The sequence below is a fragment of the Dromiciops gliroides genome, chromosome 3 (assembly GCF_019393635.1).
Source record: "Dromiciops gliroides isolate mDroGli1 chromosome 3, mDroGli1.pri, whole genome shotgun sequence".
In the NCBI taxonomy this organism is placed as follows: domain Eukaryota; kingdom Metazoa; phylum Chordata; class Mammalia; order Microbiotheria; family Microbiotheriidae; genus Dromiciops; species Dromiciops gliroides.
Window position 1 is genome coordinate 121790306 of NC_057863.1, and position 21479 is coordinate 121811784.

Below are 21479 nucleotides of genomic sequence, written 5' to 3' on the forward strand. Positions count from 1 at the left end.
CACTACAAGTCATGACATCACCTACCTAATGTCATGATCCTCTTCAAGAATGAAGGACAAATGACAACAAACAACTGACAACAATGACAAACTTCTCTGATACTTACATGGTATGATTTACCCCTTGGAATTAAGATATCTATTTCACCTTGTTTGATACCTGTGCTATGCATATTTGTATATAGGTATCTGAGTCCATGAGTTTTCTTACTATTCTACTTTTAAATGTTTTCTCCTCTGAATTACTGGTCTCTACTTATTGTCTTTTTTATAGTGTATTTGGAAAGTTTTAACTTTTCACCATTTTCAGCTTATATCTTTCAGTGTCTCCAGAGAAACATTTTTGCTGGCATTTATTAGGTGTAGTCCATTCCTGATAATAGTATATCATTACTTTCTCTTAACTTGTGGTCCAGGATTCTAGATTGGTTTTTTATTCACAATCTTCTTAATGAGTTATTTGTCCCCTCATCTGCCTTTCTATTCTCAAACAGCTAATGTCTTTTGTTTCTAGATTATACCTTCACAATCCTATATATTAGATCAGTATTTCCTAAACTGTTATCTAGAGTCCTACATTATGTATACAGTGGTTCTTTGAGAAAATTTCAATTCTAATGATACTTCCCTTCCAAAATTATTAAAATACAACTTTAGTAAATTAAAATTGCACTGAGATTTTTTTTTTGGATAACCCTGTAATTTTGTACAAAAATGGAGTTGTCATTTTTTAAAAAATGGAAGTTAGCTTGTGTTCTGTTTTGCTTCACATTTCTAGACCCAGGGAATATTATAGGCCTTCTAGGCCAATATTTATATGTTCCCTTAGTATAGTTCATTCTCCAAAGTATTTCATGGCCAGATTAGCTTGGGAAATATCGGTTTCAGTAAATTATGATAAAGTCACAAGAGAAGCTAAGTATTGTATGGCATCCTAAATATTTTGAAATTGATATTATAGAGAACTACCATGCCATCCTCAAAAACTCCTTTGGTCAATAATCTGTCTGAACTAGATAGATGGTATGTCTTTTCCAGTATGGTAATTTTTATAACTATCTTATGGTTCATATTTAATATATGGGCTAGAGAAGTAGTAGTAGTATCAAAATTTGCTGAAATGTATACTTTTATATATTATTTTTTGCTTACTTTTTTTTACAAATGTCATCTAGTAGAAAGTACACTTGGCTTCTCACTTCCTTTAGAAAGACCAAGCCCCAAAACTTACAATGTTAAACTGAGTACTTTCAATTTTAAATTTTTTATAGGTATAGACATAAACAACGTATCTCCAATTGGAAGAGAACTGACCCTACCTTCTGGAAAAAACAGTGGTATGCATAACTATAATCTAAATAAAAACACTTTTAAAGTAATGGTACATTTATTATTAAAATCCATGCATTTTGATGCCTATGTAAATTTTAAAGTACCTTCTAATTTACTATAAACAAACTATAACTATTTAGTAATATGACTCTTCTTAAGTAGAAATTATACAGCCGGGGCAGCTAGATGGCGCAGTGGATAGAGCACTGGCCCTGGAGTCAGGAGTACCTGAGTTCAAATCCGGCCTCAGACACTTAACACTTACTAGCTGTGTGACCCTGGGCAAGTCACTAAACCCCAATTGCCTCACAAAAAAAAAGAAAGAAAGAAAAGAAATTATACACCCAAATAAATGTTATCCTATTCAAAGTGGTCACTTTGGAAGAATATATGTTTATTCTAGGTATGTTAACATTGCTTAAAATATTTTTGGAATTAATGCCTTAAGAACCTGAAGCACAATTGTTTGAATCTTCTTAATGGTGGTTAATATTTTATTTTTTACTTTTAAAATACCAAATAATTATTCGAAGTCAAATCTGGTAAACAAGGTCCATACCATGTGGAATTAAAAAGGAATTACATGTATAAAGTAATGATACTGCTTTAAACCAAAATGATAGAATTTATACATCAAAATGAGTGTTGTCCTGCAAAGAATATTCCATTTTGTTCCAAAAATAAATTGCCTTTGAGTGCAGTCTAGTAGCATTGCAAGAAAAACAGGCAAAACCAGAATATACTTCTGAATTTGCAAATTGACCTCTGATTTTTGCATTTCTGCTTACTTTACTATGTAGGAATCAACACACAAAGGAAAGGGAAGTAATTATACAATAGTAATAAAAACAAAAATGATGATGACGATGATGATAATATTGATATAACACCTACTACATGCCAGGCAGCACGCTAAATACTTTACAAATTTTGTCTCATTTGTAAATAATAGAAACTCCCAGAAAGACTAGAAAGGCTGTGAAGTTCATGGCAGGCAGACCAGGGGATGATCTCAAAGTCAGAGGCAACATTTATCAAGTGCTTACTATGTGCTGGGCAGTGTGCTGAACACTGGGGACACAAAGGGAGGCCTAAGACAGCCCTTACCCTCAAAGAGTTCACGTAACATAACAAGAAGCTGAAAAGCGAATGGGAAGAGACCGCCAGGTACAGGGCAAAATGAAATAAAGCAGCTGGGGTAGAAAATGATCTGAGGAGGTATAAGGATCCGAGCTGATCTCATTTTGAAGAATGATGAGTTTCTGAAATGATGAAGATCAGGAAGATAGTCTGCTAGAAAATGATGAGAATTCCTCTGGGCACTATCCTTAAATAGCTGAGGATCTAGGAGGAACTCTCCAATCTCCATTTTCCACCCTTTTTAATCAGACGTGAAGCTAGAAAGTGAAAGGCCTGGATAAAGGGCATGGATTCAACATTAGCCAATTTAACAGCCTTCTGAGATATCAGAACCAAATTTTAATTCAAAATGAAAGGAATTGTTTGGGATCCCCTGCTAGCTAGGTACCCTCAGGACACCAAGCAGTTCTTTCCTGTAGTGAGCAGTGGCACACCACTGAACCTTGGAAAACTGCAGGGAAGTCTAGAACCCTGCTGTTGGAATTGTGGAACTCTGTACAGCAAATAGTGCTTCCCGGAGGTAACGCTTGTGCTAACTTCGCTTTGGAAAACCCCTGCTGAGGAGAACTACTGGGCTTGTGAGCATGGCTACGTGACCTACTCTTCTGATTGTTATTTATTTATTTATCCTTTGCAGTTGCTTGTCAGACATTGTTGTCTCTCCCTGTGGATTTTAATTTAGAAAAACTGTTGGGTAAGTATTATATTTATTTAGATCTTCATTTTAGCTGTTGTTTGTTCTTTTATAGATCAGAGACTATTGTGTTTAAATACCTCCTTTCAGAGGGAACAGGTCTTCCTGAAATTTCTACTTTCTCTAAAATCACCTGAATAGCCTGTGGCACAGTAAGCTTTACATACTGCCACAGCAAGAAACCCATAATTTTAATTACTAATGGTGTACCTGAGAGTGCTATCTAACGCCTATTAACAAAAATCCCCTCCTAAAAACATTGCCTTTTGTTTTTCAAACCTAATGGTTTAATCATCTGTTAAATTAATGTAGGGGAATATTTTAGAGCAGATGAATTTGCGGACCAATCTCAAGAAAATCTCAGTTCCTCATCTCTAAGAAGAAAACTGTTTTTAGATGGAAATGGAAGTATGTCTGACTCCTTGTCTCCAACTTCTCCCAAGAGTCCGTATAATAATGCTCCAGCCTCACTTGAAGTCCTTTATTCAATAGATTTATCCCCAGTTAGGTGTAGGAGCCCTGTGGAAACACCAAGTTCGGTAAGTACTTAACTAATAATGCTTTTTCACTAATTTCTTAAGGAATACAGTGCTAGTATACCTAAAACATTAAAAAAAATTTTTTATCAATTTCATTTTTTTTGCATTTCACTTTATTCATTTATTCAACAAATACCTGTTAATCATCTATTATATACTAGTGTGCTAGGCTCTGGGGATACAAAAATGACAAAATAAATTCCCCCCCAAAAGTTGAACAAAGCCTCTTAGTGGTGGGATTGTGACAGTTAACTACATTCACCAGTTTTTTAGTTTATTGATTAACTTTTATCAACATTGTTTAGTTATTATGTGAGAGGCAGCATATAGATGTAGTATAGTGGGTGGAAGGCTGGGCTTGGAATCATGAAGTCCTGGGTTGAAGTCGTACCTCTTAACACATACTAACTGTGTGACTGTAGATAAGTCACTTAATCTTTCAGTGTCCTAGGCAAAGAGGCTAAGTTGATGGAGTTTCCACATGTTACTGAAATCATAGTTCCCATACCGGGAATACACTGTCTCCTCATATCTACTTCCAAAATCATAACACTATTGATATTATAATCTTTTTTTTTTTTTTTTGCGGGGCACTGAGGGTTAAGTGACTTGCCCAGCTAGTAAGTGTCAACTGTCTGAGGCGGGATTTGAACTCAGGTCCTCCTGAATCCAGGACTGGTGCTTTATCCACTGCAGCACCTAGCTGCCCCCTCATTGATAAGCTTTTAAAAATTTTCTCTTAATGGTTAATAAATTCTGAAGCCCCACAGGTCATCATTCAAACCCTATTCTCAACCCCCAACTGGCCAACTTTTTATTCCTTTCAATTTCCCTAGCCTGAATGATTGGTTGAAGTGGGAGAGTTGGAATACTCCTTGACCCCATTGCTACTTCCAGGTTCTCCCCCTACTGCCACCATTCCTCCTTTGAGGTTCATGATATCTATCACTACTACCCAATCACTACAGACCTCCAAGATACTTCCCTTCCTCAGTGAGTTCAGTACCTGGCTAACTATCTTTATTCCTCAACTCCTGTCCTCATTAGTATAAAGGGACTTGAGCATACTTATTTATAGCCCCTGAAGAAGCCTAACCTCCTAGTTTCTCAGCTTCATCACTTCCCATGACCTCATCCTCACCATCTCAGCCACACACAAAAATGGTCTTACCTGTGATCTTGCCATCATTCCACTTCTTCCTCTACCTTCTGTAACGCAGCCCTACCCTTTATCCACACCTCATTTCTCTCTTATTACCTCTGTCCTGTCCTCTTCCCTTGAGTCTCCTTTCCACTTACATTGCTGATTGTCCTCTGCCAAGACTTGGGCTTAGATCTTTCCCACCCTCCCCTCTCTTTGTTCCTATATCACCTGCTTCAGAAGGAAGGTGGAAATCATGCAACCTTCCTTACTTGGTCCACTATAAAATTTGTCACATAACTTCAACTGGGCCTTCCTTGCCACTAGACAGTCTTTTTCTGCCTACCTAATTAACACCCCATCCCACTCACCCAGGAGAGTCTTCTAAATCTTTTCATCTCTCCTCAAACCTCCCATGGTTCCTCCTCCTACCCCTCTCTCAGCTCCTAAGAACCTTGCCTCATAATTTACAGGAAGAAAAATCAAGGCCATTTGCCAAGGGCCCCATCTTCCCCCTTTTCCTAATCTCTCCTCAACACACCTTCTGTCACTGTCCTCCTTGACCCTTGTCCCACATGATGAGATGGTCTTTCTCTAGCACCTTTACTTGCACGAGTGACCCATTCCATCCCATCTCCCCCAGAGGCTTTCTTTTCTCATCTGCACTCTCACATATATTTAAGTTCTCCCTGTCTACTGGCTCCTTTCCTACTGCCTATAAATATGCCTCTTTAAAAAAAAAGGCACTTGTTCAGTCCTTCCCTGCTAACCATTACCCCATATATTACTCCTGCCTTTTGTGATTAAACCGGAAAAGGCCATCCACAGTAGGTGCTTCCACTTCCTCTGCCTCTAATCTTTTCTTAACTCTCAACAGTCTGGCTTTTAAACCTCATCATTCACCAAAACTGCTCTCTTCAAAGTTGCCAGCATTTTAATTGCCAAATTGCGTGGCCTTTTTTCAGGCCTTAATCCTTCTTGACATCTCTTCAGCCTTTGCCTTTGATTACTTTCTTGATATCCTTGATATTCTCTTCTCTCTTGGTTTTCATGACACTATCCTCTCTTGGTTCTCCTACCTTTTTGACTTCTTCTCAGTCTCTTTTCCTGGATCTTCATCCATGACATGCCCACTAAGTGTGGATATTCCCCAGGGTTCTCTTCTGGGTTCATGTCTCCCTCTATATTATTTCATATGCTGCTTTTATCAGCTCCTAAAGATTCAATGATTATCTCTGTGCTGATGATTTGAAAATCTACTTATCTAACTAACCCTGATCTGTTTGCTGACCTCCAGTCTCACATCTCTAACTGTCATTCAGACATCTCAACCTGGATGTCCTAAATTAAGTTAAATTGTATTAATCCTTAAATTCAACATATCCATAATCTTTGTTCTTAAATCTTCCTCCCTTCCAGACTTACCCAATACTGTCAAGGGCATTACTGTCCTCCTAGTCCCCATGCTCACAGCATAGATTTCATCTTTGATTCCTCACTCTAACCTCCCCGTATCCAATCTTTTGCCAAGGCCTATCGGTTTTATTTTTGTAACACCTTTTGAATACTACACCCACTTCTTTGCTCTGATAATTCTACAACCCTGGTGCTAAGATGCCTCATTTCATACCTCAACTGTTATAATAGCCTGCTTTTCCTAAGATGCAAATCTGATCACGTCAACCCCCTTCCACACACAAATGCCAACACAATAAACTTCCGTTTAAACTTCCAGGATCACATATAAAATCTGGTCTGGTATTCAAAACCCTTTATGACATAGGCCTCCCCCACCTCCACTTTTCCAAGCTTCTTACTCTACCTTCTTCACACACCATGCTCCCCCTCCCCACTATTCGATACAGTGACATTCGCTTCCTTGCTGTTTGTCAAAAAAGCCACATCATCTCTTGATTTCAGACGTTTTCTTTTTTTTTTTCTTTTCTTTTTTTTTTTGCGGGGCAATGAGGGTTAAATCACTTGCCCAGGGTCACAGAGCTAGTAAGTGTCAAGCATCAGAGTTGGGATTTGAACTCAGGTCCTCCTGAATCCAGGACTGGTGCTTTCTCCGCTGCGCCACCTAGCTGCCCCCCCTTTCAGACATTTTCAGTCGATCTCCCTTAAGCCTTTCTCACTCAATTCTGGTACTTCCCCACATTGATTATTTGTGATTTTCTCTTTTTTGTAGCTTGTTTATGATGAGCTTCTTAAGGGCTAGGGCTGTTTTTTCATCTTTGTATCTCCAGTGCTCAGCACAGTGCTTGCCGCATAGCAGCTACGTGATAAATGTTCACTGACTGATGACTGCAATATTGAGCTCTGGGAGGCTTTCCTGATTCTCCCTCCCCTCTGGCCCCAGGCTCTAATACACTCTTTCCCAAAAGAACTTTGTGTCTGTTTTGTATATACTTATTTCTGTACGTGATGTTTTCCCTAATAGATTATAAGCTTTGCAAATATAGGAACTGTTCCACTTTTTCTTTGTCGCCCAAGTGCTTAGGTGCTTCATGAATGCATATTGGCTAATTGATCAATAACATAATTTCTATTTATATGTGTGTACACAAAAAACCTTATCATTTATTTTTAATCATAGGGCCAGTTTTCCTCTAGTCCTATTCGGGGAGGTACAAGAAAATATAGCTTGGAAAGCATAACGAGTCCTTCATTTCCACGGCACCCCCCTACAACTATTGCTTCACCAACCTTCTCTCCAATTGCTTTTCAAATAGGAAAAACACCACTCTCTGGTATGGCTGGTAGGCTTTTATTTGTCTTAAGTATAAAATGAGACCTTTTTTATAGTCCTACTCAACTATTTCATCATGATATAAAGGTGACTTGAGGTTCTTGAAGGATATGTAATGGAATACAAAATTTGACAGTTTCACCAAGCTGGTTGGCTTTCACCATAACCCTCATGACAAAAGACCAGCCTAGAAAGTTTGGAGAGACTCACTACTAGAATCTTTGCCATGAATTTTTTTGGCCACAACAATTAAGATCAGAAAAGCATTAAAGGGTTAGATTTGTATGGGTGTAGGATATTTCCATACTATTGAAATTACAGATATTCTTATGTATGGTTCAGGAGGCTGGGTTTTTTTGAGGTTTTGTTGTGTTTTGTCTTTGCAGGGCAATGAGGGTTAAGTAACTTGCCCAGGGTCACATAGCTAATAAGTTGTCAAGTGTCTGAGGCCAAATTTGAACTCAGGTCTTCCTGAATTCAGGGCTGGTACTTTATCCACTGCAGAAATTACAGATATTCTGAAAACATGGAAGTATAAAATTAGTGTTTAATATAAATAGAATTGTAATTATATTAGTATAGTTTTATGGGTGGAGCTCCTCCTAGATGAGCTCTGAATTTCCAAAAATCTGAAATTTAGGTTAAAAAAATCTTTTGAACAATTTAAAATATTTAGTGAAGTTTTGTTTTGGATACAATTCCATTTACATAACACATTTTACATTTTCAAAAGAAAATCAACAAAGAAAGTATTTTGGGTGAGATTATATTATAAAGGATCATGGAGAATTATTATCAAACATGCCTTCCCTCAAATTTTACACCTAGTCTAATAGTGCTCAAAAAAATGTATATATTTTTAATTTATTTTTCTGCATTTAAAGTTTTAGCATTATGGTAAGGTAAATTATGCAGATTGTTTTTGTTTTGTTTTTCATTATACTTAGCTGAAATTGCAAGCTTTTTACTACTTGTCTGTTAACAAAATAATGAAATGTACATCCCTTATATTAATGTGAACAGTATTATAATGAAAATTTTTTAAAAAATAAAAGTATTTTATTATTTTCCAGTTACATGTAGAGATAGTTTTCAGCACTTGTTTATATAAAATTTCCAATTTCAAATTTTTCTCCCTCCCTCCCCACCCCTCCCCTAGATAGCAGGCATTGAAAAATATTTCTTTAAAGATTTCTCTTGGTGTAGAAGAGTCTGGTTGCAAAGAGGATGACATGAGAGATATTTATTCAATAGATTCATACTGGTTTTTTGGCAATAAGATTTAAATAATTATTTTAATTGTAGGAAGCTAGTTTTCCTGAAATAACAATTCTACATGACTAAGAATTTTAATTAGTATCATAAATAAGTAAGTAAGGAGTTCATTTTCTAAACTAATTTTTATATGTTTAATTTTTTTTTTCATCTTTAGAATCAAGAAAGTTTACCTTTCGCTCTCCTGATGTGCCATCTGCTCCAAATTCTAATGGCATTACCAACTCCTGTACTAGAAGTCCTTATATAGATGGTTGCTCTCCAATTAAAAATTGGTCTCCTATGAAACTTGGGATGTGCAAAGGAGGTACTCAGTACCGTACATCACTCATTCGGATACCTTTTACTCTTGAGCATCATAATGAAGAAGAAGAAAAAGAAAATGCTCCTCCCACAGATGCCTGTTTACCACCAATGGATACTGCTGGCATACATCTGCGACAGCTAGATGGGGATGCTTTTGCACATGGCACACATTTAGTTGTGGCTACCATGTCTATTACAAAAGATCAGCCTAGTCCTTGTGAGAAAGAATTGGCATTAATGCAAGACATTGAAGGTGAAAAGGAGAATAGCTCTGTAGATATGGTTGATCCTGTAGAGATAGCAGATGAGAACATTTGGGTTAAGGATACAGTTGGTAATGGGAGTTTACCAATGACTGGATTTATGACAGGTATTGCTTTCAGTATTGAAAGCTCTCATATGTGCATGTCACCTCTTGCAGAAAGCAGTGTCATCCCTTGTGAAAGCAGCAGCATTCAGGTAAGGAATTAGAAATCATTTCAACTTCTTTGTAGGTATTCTCCTTTCCCTTCATTTAAGGCATCAACCACATATTCTTCCTCCTCTACTTCTCTGAATTTAGTCAGAATATAATATTCTCAAACCTTGTGAAACCTGGAACATACCATGTATTGTTTCTTGATGAGCCAAGATACTGTGCATCTTATTGATACTGTCTTGGTTATCCAAGATGTCACCACAGGACTGTGAGCAGCCCCGTTAGGAAAGCTCATCTTATCTTCCCCCCACTTCATAAAACCAACTTTTTCCTGTTACTAAGGTTAGCCAATCCATGCTTCAAGAAACGGAGAAAGTTATTCAGGAGCACTCTTTTTTTTTTTTCCCCCCCTTTTTTTTTTTTTTTTGTGTGTGTGAGGCAATTGGGGTTGAGTGACTTGCCCAGGGTCACACAGCTAGTAAGTGTTAAGTGTCTGAGGTTGGAATTGAACTCAGGTACTCCTGAATCCAGGGCCGGTGCTCTATCCACTGTGCCATCTAGCTGCCCCAGGAGCACTCTTATCACACCTTGACTGCTCAGCAAAAATGAAACAGAGAGTGAAGGACTACTTTCCATGTGGCCAAAGCTTCTGGTCAAAAAGAAAGTTACTTTTGGGGCAGCTAGGTGGCACAGTGGATAGAGCACCAGCCCTGGAGTCAGGAGGACCTGAGTTCAAAGCTGGCCTCAGACACTTAACACTTACTAGCTGTGTGACCCTGGGCAAGTCACTTAACCCTAATTGCCTCACTAAAAAAAAAAAAAATTTAAAAAAAAAGTTACTTTTGGTGGGGAAATTTAGCATCCTGCTGAACATTGTTTTTAGGGACATTTTTTAGAAGGAACAGCACCTTTGTTTATGATCTTCCTCATTGTCTCTGGTTCCATTTATTTTGTGAAACAAGAATCGGTTTTGATCCTCCTGCTTCTTTGTCCTATGTAGATTTATGCTGAATTGGAAAAACTGGTGGCCAAAAGTGCATGCATTTTAACAGCTGTGTATTCCAAAAAGAAGTTTTCTAGCATTTTCTTTTCCTTGCACTGCTAAAAAAGCAATCGTTCACAATGTTCAGCAGGGGCTGGGTGACTGCTTACTTGGATGATATGCAATAGGAAGGAATCCTTATTCAGATATCTGTTATACTAGATGATCTCTGATTTCATCCAGCTTTGAAGTTATAACTTTGTATTCGTCTTAGAGTGCTACTTGTTTGATATAAAAAAGTTTAAATTACATATGTGTGCCAGTGGATGAACTTTTTATATCCCAGTTGCTCCTGATGTCATGGTCCTCTTTGAGAACAAAGGACAAACAACATTTCAGTTGCTAGCTATGGTTATATAAAAAAGGAGTCTTTAAAAAATACCCAAACGTGCTAGAATATTGACAGCTGAATATTTTCCCCTTTAATGTGATCCCTTTGGGAATCTGCAGCATATTCTTTGCCTGATCCTTAGATATAAGAAATTTTTCTTTAAGGGCAATTGATTCATTGAATCTATTGTGATCTATAAGGGGAATGACTTGCATAATACAATTGATAGTCTAGTGAGATCTATACCTGTAACTTCATTGGTCTATAAGGAGTTCCACGTGAGGGAACTCACTACCATTATACAATCGGCAACTGCTCTTCAACTTTGAATGAGTTCCTTGTGTGGTTAAGTGAATTGCCGACGGTCACACAAGCAGTATTAGAGATGGTATTTCAACCCAGGTCACTGCCAAACCTTGGGTAAGCTCTTGGCCCACTATGCCCTCTTTCTTATCATAAAGAAATAACTTTCCTTGGGTGGCATAAGATGTCTATGCTATTGTAAAAGATTTTATTTTCATTTTTAACAACGGCAGCATTATTTGTATGTGTGTATACCCTCAAAATGTGATGGCTCTGAAGGGAACCAAGCTCATTTAAGGGTATGTTCTGATAGATTTGTTAAAAACAATGTTTTTTAATTCTACCCTGTAGTTTTGCTATGTTTCACTCATCATGCATATATTCTATTCATTTCAGCATAATTTTACTGCATATTATATAGTGTTGATATATAGTACTGATTATTGATAGATGATGAAATTAGTTTATAGTTTAAATTTTAATGGCTCCTTAAAGATCATGTATGTTGTTCTGTTGATATGAAAAAAAAATCTAGAGTTTACGATTTAATTCTTAACTGATTTTAAATTCTTTCTCAGGTGGATAGTGGCTATAATACACAGACTTGTGGGAGCAGTATTATTGATACAATTGGAATTGGAACAGAGAGCTATTGTAGGGAAAGTGATGCGCCATCCTTTGAAGTTCAGAACAAATCTCAAGTTCCTGAAGCAAAGGTATAGGATATTTCTGGAGGGAAAAACTATACAGTGGCACAATATAGTATTTGTATTTGGGCTTTGTTATGATGAAATTCTTTATCTTCTAGTTATCAACACCATCAACTCTTTATACTAGATCTAATTTCAGGAGGAGCTTAATTCTTTTTTTTCTAAAGTATTTTAAAATACAATAAAACTTTATTTAAAAATGTAAATTCATTAGCTCACTGGTGGTAGAACCAAATTTGGCCTGCAGGTTATGGTTTGCAGAACCCTTCTCTAAGGAAAAGTGAAATGACAGAAAGTTTGGAAACAGAGGTCCTACTCAGCTTGGCGCTTAATTCGGCATGAAAGGGAAGGCCTTTCCAAGGATAGAATGGCAAAACACTACAGCTACTCTTTCCAATTTCTGCATTTGGCCTTCTGGTACACCTTTGGTGTTTCTAAAGTATCCCAATCACAAGACTCTTAGGTATGTTTATAAATATAAATACCAAGCATCCCTAATTTTACCATTATCTGCTAATGTGTATTCTGTAAAAGGGGCAATAGCGGGGGGCAGCTAGGTGGCACAGTGGATAGAGCACCGACCCTGGAGTCAGGAGGACCTGAGTTCAAATGCGGCCTCAGACATTTGACACTTACTAGCTGTGTGACCCTGGGCAAGTCACTTAACCCCAACTGCCTCACCAAAAAAAAAAAAAGATGGTAATAACAAGAGCTTCTTATTATTATTTTTGAGATAGCTGTGGTATTGTAGAAGGACCAGCACTTTCTATAGCTGTGTCTCCTCATCTGTAAAAAATGGAAAGAATCTATGTATTACTGAAGGAACTCTTAAGGCAGGTGTAAGGAGAGCTGTTAGCAGTCAGAAGTTATTACTGAAAGGCCCAGGGCTTGCCTGGAGCCAGAATTCTGCATTTTGTCATCTTAAGCATACCACTTCGTTTTTTCTCAGCCTTAGTTTCTTGGACTTGTTTTAGTATTATGGGAAAAGTGCTTTGTAAATCTTAAAATCCTATGAACTTTTATTAATAGCCTGTGTGTTAATCTTTAACTTTATATTTCCATGGGAGAAGAATCTTATGACAATTTTAATTACTAGCCAAGAGAGATTCTAACATACATTGCAAGCCAGTGTGTTCGTTAGGATACACACACACACACACACACACCCCTATTACATAATTTATCTACTACCTGGATCATTTTTAAAAATGAGTATGTCTTTAAGGTAATATTTTTCACCATTCAAGTTAGCTTTTACTGCTTCTCACTGATTTTTGTGTGTGTGGGCTATGGGTTTCTGAAATAAATTTTAATTCCTAATAAGTCACCCTAATACAATCACAAGTAGATAGATGTTTCTAAAAATACATATCCACTGCTCCATATAATTAAGCAAAAATAGAACTAGCATTTATATGATACTTTAAGGTTTACAAAGTATTTTATATATTTTAACTCATTTTATTCTCACAACAGTGGTGAGGTAGGTGCTGTTATAATTTTATAGATGAGGAACTGAGGCAGATAGACGTTAAGTAAATTGCCCAGGGTTATTTGAATATAGGTATTTTTTGGCTATAAGTCCTAGGGTACCAATGTTTAATCCCTCAAAGGAATCTTACTGCTTTATCATCAAATAGACTGATAACAAAGTGTTCTCTTTTTTTCTTTAATTAGCAAGAACATACAACACAAGGATATTGGAGGAAAACAGCACGTCCTTCATAGAAATGTGTGTATCAGAACTGTAGACAGACCATCACTGAATTGCTAATTGCAGATATTCTGTACACAAGCTCAATAATGTGATTATGATTGGAAGAAAACTGCCTTGACTACATATTGAACCCTTTAACCCTTCCCAGTGTGAAAGTTGGCACTGAAAATCAAATGCCCAAGTTGATGTTTACAAGAAAAAGAAGGGCAGAAAAGTTCCTGAAACTTCACTAAATCACAGAAGTAGACATTTATTTTTATCATTAAATCTTCATAATTACCTCGTGACTTGATCATAACTAATTTTTTGTTAAATGTGACATGATGATGATTCTGATGTAGGGAATTAATAAATTGTCAACTTAATTTTCATATTTCTGTTTAGCATTACTCTTTAAATGGGTAACCATTAAATAAGACTTTGTTACAATAAATGTGAAATTACTTTGACCAAAAACAAGCTTAGTTTATTCAGTATGCAGTCTTCAATCAATAGACCTAGTCAGCCCCAGCTAGGTGGAAACTGAGGTGTTTTTCTGCCACCCCTTATTTGCAAAAACTAAGGTATTTAATGAAAACTCCTTCACTAACCTATTCCATAGAAATAAATCCACAACTGACCCACTTCATTTTGAAATGTGACATTTTTCTATCAGAGCTTAACTTATATCCTTTTCTCTCCCTGCATCTTACTACCAATTCTAAACCATTGTCTTCATTGCAAATGCTAGTCATTGTCCTCATTGCTTAATTGGCTCATCACTCCAGCTCTGGCTGGAATTTATTAAGTTAACAGCCCTCTACACTGCTAAATCCTGACAGGGGAAATCATAAAACCAAGAGGTCCACTACACATCATCGTTTTGGTCTTACTTGACTGGCTATCCCATTCTCCAAAGCACCTGTTCCAAACCCCTCTTCAAGCCCTTCATACCAGCCAAGTCCATCAAGTTCATACTTTAAATTGAAACTATTTTTTAGCTCTTTGCTCATTCGACCTTATATCTTATTCCTCATTCTCTTCCTTTGATCTATTAAATGCCTTCTATATATGCATCATATTTTTCTTCAAACTATGAACTGGCTTTCTTTGCTCATTACAAATATGCCTAGCACACATATCCTAACAAAATAAAAACCACTTGACCCTACCATTCAATCAAGCTATTGTCCTATATATTTTCTCCTGAATTTGGCCAAAGATCTCATGTAGTTTTACATAATTTCCACTCCAGTTCATTTTACTTTACTCATTTGCAATCTGGTTTTTGTACCCCACCACTCAACTAAAAGCTATTCTCTCTCAAAGACCACTTATGATCTCATTCACTTCCTCTACATTTCCTGACACCTATGGCTATTTCCTCCTCCTTTTGTGAAATTGCTTCTGATGGATTCTTTTGGACAGGAAAAAGCTGGTATTGGCTCTCACTGCTGGCTAGTGAGGGAGAATCAGCTTGTCCTCATTTGAGTTCTTCACTAGTTGTGTGACTCTGGGTGAGTCACTTAGCCCACTTTGTTTCAGCTCCTCATCTGTAAAATGAGCTGGAGAAGGAAATGTTGAACCAGTCCAGTATCTTTACCAAGAAAACTCCAAATTCTGTCACGAAGAGTTGGTGTGCAGTCTGACTAGATGCACCTTGTCTCCACGCCCACATTTCCCAGGAAGATTCTCCTCAATCTTCATTTTCTGAGTTGCTCTACTTTATCTTGGAAAAGTCCATGGAACTGCCATATGTGAGGGATAATTGGAACTCAGGCGTACAGGCAGGCAGCCCTGCGTTTCCAGTGACGTCAGTCCTGGATTCTTAATAGTATATTTTTCTAGATCATCCTGAACCATTTGTTATGTCCCAAAGTTTTTCATGGGTTTAATCTTAAGCTCTTAGAATTTAAGACTCAACTGAAGTTGTCACCTTTTATATAAGGCCTTTCTCAATCCCCTCAGCTATTGGTGCTTTCCTAATCCAAAATTTCGTATTTATTTTCTGTGTTGTTCTCAGTAAACATAAGATCCTTGAGAAGATAGGTTTTTCGTTTGTCTTTGCATTCCTAGTTCATGGCACAGAGTAGACTCTAAATATTAGTAGTATTAAAGTGAATAAAAATATAATTGTTAGTAACTACTATAACATGTCAAAAAAAAAAGTAAAATAAGTTTGTTAGTACCAAACACTATACTACCGAAGTACAAACTTGGGCAGATTTTATGCTGGAAAGGATGTTCAAGTATGATTGAATATACATAGCAAATGGAACCACATTTGGTCTGAAACATCACAATTACTGGAATGTTACAAGAGCAAGTGAAAATGGTATTTAAAAAAATAAAAGATCAGAAAAGTTGCTGAACTCAACCAGGTTGAATTCAACATGAGGTTGGTGCTAGAGCTAACACAATTTTAAGGATGTTCAGTGACTGGTTTTCAGAATATGTGAAGGAAGGGAAAATATCAAAGGTAATAAATAAAAATATTGGCTTTATTTTTACAACAACAAAAAAGGGCAACAAAACATCAATAAATCACCAAGCCATAGACATACTTTTCTACCTATGTAAAATTTTTAAAGAAGTATCTACATACAAATTGAGGGCATGCTTAATAAGAGTATAGAAAGGATCACACAGAAAGCTTTCACAAAACTCATTTAAAGAATTTTAACTTTGTATTTACATTTAATATATTTTTATATGTACTTTTCTCCCCCAATAGAATATAAGTTCCTTGCGAATAGGAATTGTTTCATTCCTTGTACTTATACTCCAGGCACCTAGTACAATGCCTGGCATGTAGTAGGCACTTAATACTTTCTTGAACGAAGTATTCTTTTGTATATGATAAACTAATACAAGAGTTTTTAAAAAACTGAACAGAAGCTGTAGATGGTGAGGTCTTCCAGATGCTGCCATTTGTCAATAGTACATTCAGATTGCCAAAAAAAAATTAAAAAAAAAAAAAAGATCCATAATCACTCAAAGTTCAGCTTAATTATTCATATAGGCAAAGATGGGTGGGTGAAGAATGCATAAGGTATATGATATGCAGTTGAATAGATAACAGCTGTTAAGTGATTAAATGTCTGTAAAGTTCTTGAGTTAAGAATCACCCAAAAGGCCATAGAGAAGCTCCTGTCATTTTGTTTGAGTATGCATATTTATTCCAAGGGTTTACTGGGGAGGAGGAGGGGGAGGAAGGGAGGAGGGTGCAAGGGAAAAAAAAATGCTTGATAATTGAAAAAAAAAATTAACAACAAAAAAAAATCACAATGAAAAGTGCCTAGACCTATTAGTTTCATAGGGCAAAGTGAAAATAGGAAGAACTTATTGGTCACCTACTAAAAGGAAACCCCAAATGAAAACTACCAGGAATGTCAAAAGCCAAAATCTAGAACTCAAAATAAATGGAGAGAATAAGCAGCCAGAAAAAAAAGTTCAACTATAAAGGAGCAAGAGTTGGCAAATAACCATTATATAGGAGAGAAATGCTTGTAATACTAAAGAGGACAAAAGCTTACAATGCAAGCATAACTTACTTAGTAAAACTGAGTGTAATCATATGGGTGGGAAAATGGACCTTCAATGAAACAGGACTTTAAAAAATTCCCATATTAAGAGACCAGAGCTGAGTAGATAGAACTAGAAGGAACTATATCATGATGAAATAAATATTCATAACTGGGGAAGAGGAAACAAATGTAACCTCAGAAGCTTAATGTCTTCAAGTATCATTGAGGGAATAAGAGTGCAATTTTGTTATATTTTGATCTTAAAATGAAAGGAGTGAAGCTGTACACACTAGGAAACTGGAAAAGAAGCTAGAATGTATTTTAAATGATCACAAACCTATACAAATATGAAATGGATGAAAGTAGGCTTCACTTGAATCTCATCACTTTGATCTGAAATGGACAATTGAAGACTGAATCTGGTGTAGAAATTAAATTCCATAGGAGAATCAGGTAGAGACAGGGATTAAGAGAAGATAAATTCAGGAAAGCATCTTAAGACAAACTCCATTTCTGGAGGGTAAAACATGAAGAAGGTAGGGTTGGGAGGGAGAAAAAAAATAAAAGTTGGAATCCATGACTGGGAATTAGGTGAGGGGAATGAAAACACAATCGTGAATAGAAGCAGATTATATAAAATAGAGATCAGTGATGCTGAGGATATTCCTCTCAATATACTGTTATAGAAAGGAGTAGCAAGTATTAAAAAAAAAGTAAAAGGATAAGACAGAGGGAAATATATAATTAACAATCATAAGAGGGAATGGGATGAACACCCATAAAATGAAGGAAGGTAGAATGGAATAGAAAGCAGATTCCAAAAGACTCAGATAAAATAAGAGGCTAGAGGAAATCTATTATGCTTGAAGTGAACTCAAAAAGCAAGGGCAGCAATTATTCTCTCAGACACATCATAATAAAAATGATTAAGAAAGAAAAATAGGGAAAGTACATTATTCTTAAAGCACCATAGATAAAGAATAACAAGACATATGCACCAAATGGCATGGCATCTAACGTCATTATCACGAGGGGAAAAGTTAATAGAATGAAAAAGATAAAACTACAATAGTGATAAGAGATCTCAAGGTAGTCTTCTCAGATTTAGACAAGCCTGATCAAAAGATAAGAAGCTAGGGGCCAAAAGAATTTTGTAAAAGTTATACATAATAGATCTCTGGTGATCACTAAACAATAACAGAAAGAATTATAATACATTCTCAGCTATATATGGAACCTTTTCACACATGACCACTAAAACAAGGGCATAAAAACCAAAGCCAGATATATCAAACACATCCTTTGCCACCAAAATGCAATAAATGCTTATTCAATAAAGAATTTTTGAAGAAAGTATTTATTCTCAAAGGACAGAGTTATAATTAGAGCTCAAATAGTATGATCACCCAAACTGAATAGAAATGAGTAGTACTTTCAAATAAAACTAATCCCTATATTTAATGATACCTGATTCAGTCTGTGGCAGGGCCAGAAACTCTCCCTTTCCCTCCCCTCATTCTAAGGCCACCTAAGCTATATTTACTATCATTCAGGAGCACTGAGTTATCTATCTACTCAGCTTCCTGCAGGGAACCAGAGAATGGGATAAAATTCATGTGTAAGGGAAGAAGTTGCTGTTAAAGGAAGAAAATCTTAAGTCCAAAAAGTCTTTGTTCCAGCTCCCCAGATCTGAAATGGAAGCTCCCAGAAAGTTTGTTAGCATCCCATGCCAAGGAATCAGTAAGTTCTGTCTCCTAGATTCTATTAAGTTATAGGGTCTTTATAAAAGCCAAAGAAGAGTTTTCTACTCTCCACTATTCATCATCTCCTTACAGGAGAAGGTGTTATAAAATATCTTTAAAAGCTGGAAGTTTTCTTAATCCGCAAATAAGAAAACTGAAGCCCCAAAAGGCTCAGTATTATGCAAATGTCTAAGATTACACACGAGTTAGTATAAAACTTGAATTAGAATCTAGGTTTCTTAAATCCTAGTCCAGCATTCTTTCCAGTATGCAATAGTGCTATCCATCTTCCTTTTCCTTAAGGCTGACTTTCCTTAGAGGTATCTTAGACTGAGAAGTTCTCTAACAGGGGGGATCCCCACCCACTCAAAGAATTTTAAAAAATGAAACAAAAAACCAAACCCTAAAGATTGGAAGGGACTTTCCACATTACTTGAAATCCTACCAAGTAAAGATTCATTTTGGTCAAATAAGCAATTCTCTCTGGAAGGTTAAAGAAAAGGCAATCAGTCCTTCATACCTTAGGATGGATCAGCATAATTAGATCTGATATAGTATAACCGGATATGATCAGTATAATAACTGATGTCAGTTTCCTGTAACAGATGAAGTAGGATAGGGATTGGTAACTTTCTGAGAAGGAGCACAGAAACATGAGCTCCAGAATGTCAGAAGGCAAGGGATACCTCAGGATTGGGGAAGAATAAATTCCCATTATATTTAAGCATTTAGATAGCTTTGGGCATTTAGATGATATCCTACTTTTCTATCCTCTAAATCCAGGATGGTCCTCTTTTCTCCCCTCATTTAAGAAATCAGGAATCATTTATGCCAAATGAATCAGCTTTTCAATAAAAAGATGGATGCTCCAAAATAAGCCAGTAAAGTAATTGGCACTTCTGAAGTAAAATCATTTAGATGATCTTTATCTGGTCCCTGAAGTTGCTGTCCTATCAGTATGTAAGTGATGGGCATTCAATTTAATTTTTCTGCATAAATAATAGTTGTGTTACATCTAGAAAATGAAAAGAGAAGTACTTTTCTCAAAGATGATGGGAAAGACTTGAAGGCAATTGTTTAATAAAAATGCAAATTTTTAAATGATTAAAATGCACTTTAAAAGCAACAAATTAAATTTGCACTTGATACTTTTAACCATGAAACTTGCTAGTGTTCTTCCCCAATGTTACAAAAGGAAATCAATTTGGTAACAGTTTCTTTATTGTTATATATAGCTAGTTTTCTAGTTTGCTTCTCTTTTTTTCTGGTTCATCAGTGTTGGAGTTTGTAGAATCAGTAGGAACACTTATTCCTGGTATCTAAAAGAATACAGTGGGAGAAAAAAAATTAAGATGTCAATAAGAAAAAAGAATATATAAGCTTAAGAGACTGGCACTTATAATCACGAAAAAATGTTAATTGCCAACAAAAACAAATTCTAGTGATAACTTTCACTCTCTATTGCAATTATGTTCTTCCTGATTTCTGCTAGTATTGATTCTACATTTCTAGAAAAGAGCAGTCCAGGAAGATGGGTAGGGGAAGAAGATAAAAGACACTATACTTTAATCTTTTTACTTCCCCTTTATCCCTCTTCCTAGTATTGTTTTTTCCCCCAATGAATAATGTAAATCATTCTTTAGAAAATACCAAAGTGAAAAGCTAGACTTCTTGAATTTCAGCTCTTACATCTCAGACCAAACCTTTCATTTTTTCTACCCCCGCCTCTACCCATACAAAATACCTAAAACATGACATTTTTAGTACATCGAACAGTTGCAGTGATACAGAGACTGAAGAAGCAATTATCTACAGTTATAAAAGATAAATATGTAGAGCAAACAAAACCTTAATTAAGAAAATTGATACACAACTTTGCAACTTATTTAAAAGTCAGGTAAACTACTAAAGCAATTTTTTTTAACCTAGGACTGAATTGGGGTGGGCTGAGGTGGAGAGACATATTACTGAATGATGATGAAAATAACAGAAAAACAAGTTTGATAAACAAGTATTTAATGTAGGCAATATTCAGGAATCTGTCTAAAGTGAGATAAACGTATATTGACGTTTAGTTTGTATGAAGCATACAAGCGATGTAAAATTTTTAAATCATTTTTCATGAAAATACTGAAACATCACTTAGACCTAACAGGAACTTTTAAAACGACTGATTTAATTTAATTATCCAAAACTGTATATAAGAGATATAACGTGTGATAGTTGAAGACATTTCCATTTTGAAACTCCTAACCATCAAAATAAGGGGGGAAAAGGCTTTTAAAAGAACTTCTACCTACAAATAACCTTTTCTTCTTATGTCCTCCATAAATGTAGTACACACATATTATTCTACCACAATATGAGTATTTATTTTTAAATCCATTCTTACCTGTGGTTCTATCAGGGCCATACGAATTTTCTGATGCTGAAGATTGGAGGAGTCTAAGGTGATTTTCACCTTAACTTTATCAAAAATATGAAATTCTGTATCTTCTACTTTTAGTGAGGGCACCTACATTTTAAAAAATACA

At 36.0% G+C, this 21479-nt stretch overlaps 2 protein-coding genes across 4 annotated transcripts in view; one reads left to right on the plus strand and one right to left on the minus strand.

The window, feature by feature from the left end:
- Positions 1 to 15269, plus strand: part of BORA (BORA aurora kinase A activator) — a 39669-nt gene extending 24400 nt beyond the window's left edge. For 2 of the 3 annotated variants that reach the window (XM_043992776.1, XM_043992777.1), the window contains 7 exons: positions 1272 to 1337; positions 3110 to 3166; positions 3479 to 3705; positions 7443 to 7596; positions 9028 to 9635; positions 11849 to 11986; positions 13658 to 15268. In XM_043992776.1, the coding sequence (XP_043848711.1) occupies positions 1272 to 1337; positions 3110 to 3166; positions 3479 to 3705; positions 7443 to 7596; positions 9028 to 9635; positions 11849 to 11986; positions 13658 to 13708 (1301 nt within the window). In that variant the 3' untranslated portion in view covers positions 13709 to 15268. Of the gene's footprint in view, positions 1 to 1271; positions 1338 to 3109; positions 3167 to 3478; positions 3706 to 7442; positions 7597 to 9027; positions 9636 to 11848; positions 11987 to 13657 lie in introns of all 3 variants that reach the window. The other variant, XM_043992778.1, reaches the window with a different exon arrangement.
- A 646-nt stretch (positions 15270 to 15915) lies between these two features.
- DIS3 (DIS3 homolog, exosome endoribonuclease and 3'-5' exoribonuclease) overlaps positions 15916 to 21479 on the minus strand; it is a 41750-nt gene continuing 36186 nt past the window's right edge. Inside the window, exons 20-21 of the mRNA XM_043992775.1 lie at positions 21338 to 21460; positions 15916 to 20264 (exon numbers count right to left, since the gene is read on the minus strand). Of these exons, the coding sequence (XP_043848710.1) occupies positions 20181 to 20264; positions 21338 to 21460 (207 nt within the window). The 3' untranslated portion in view covers positions 15916 to 20180. The remainder of the gene's footprint in view (positions 20265 to 21337; positions 21461 to 21479) is intronic.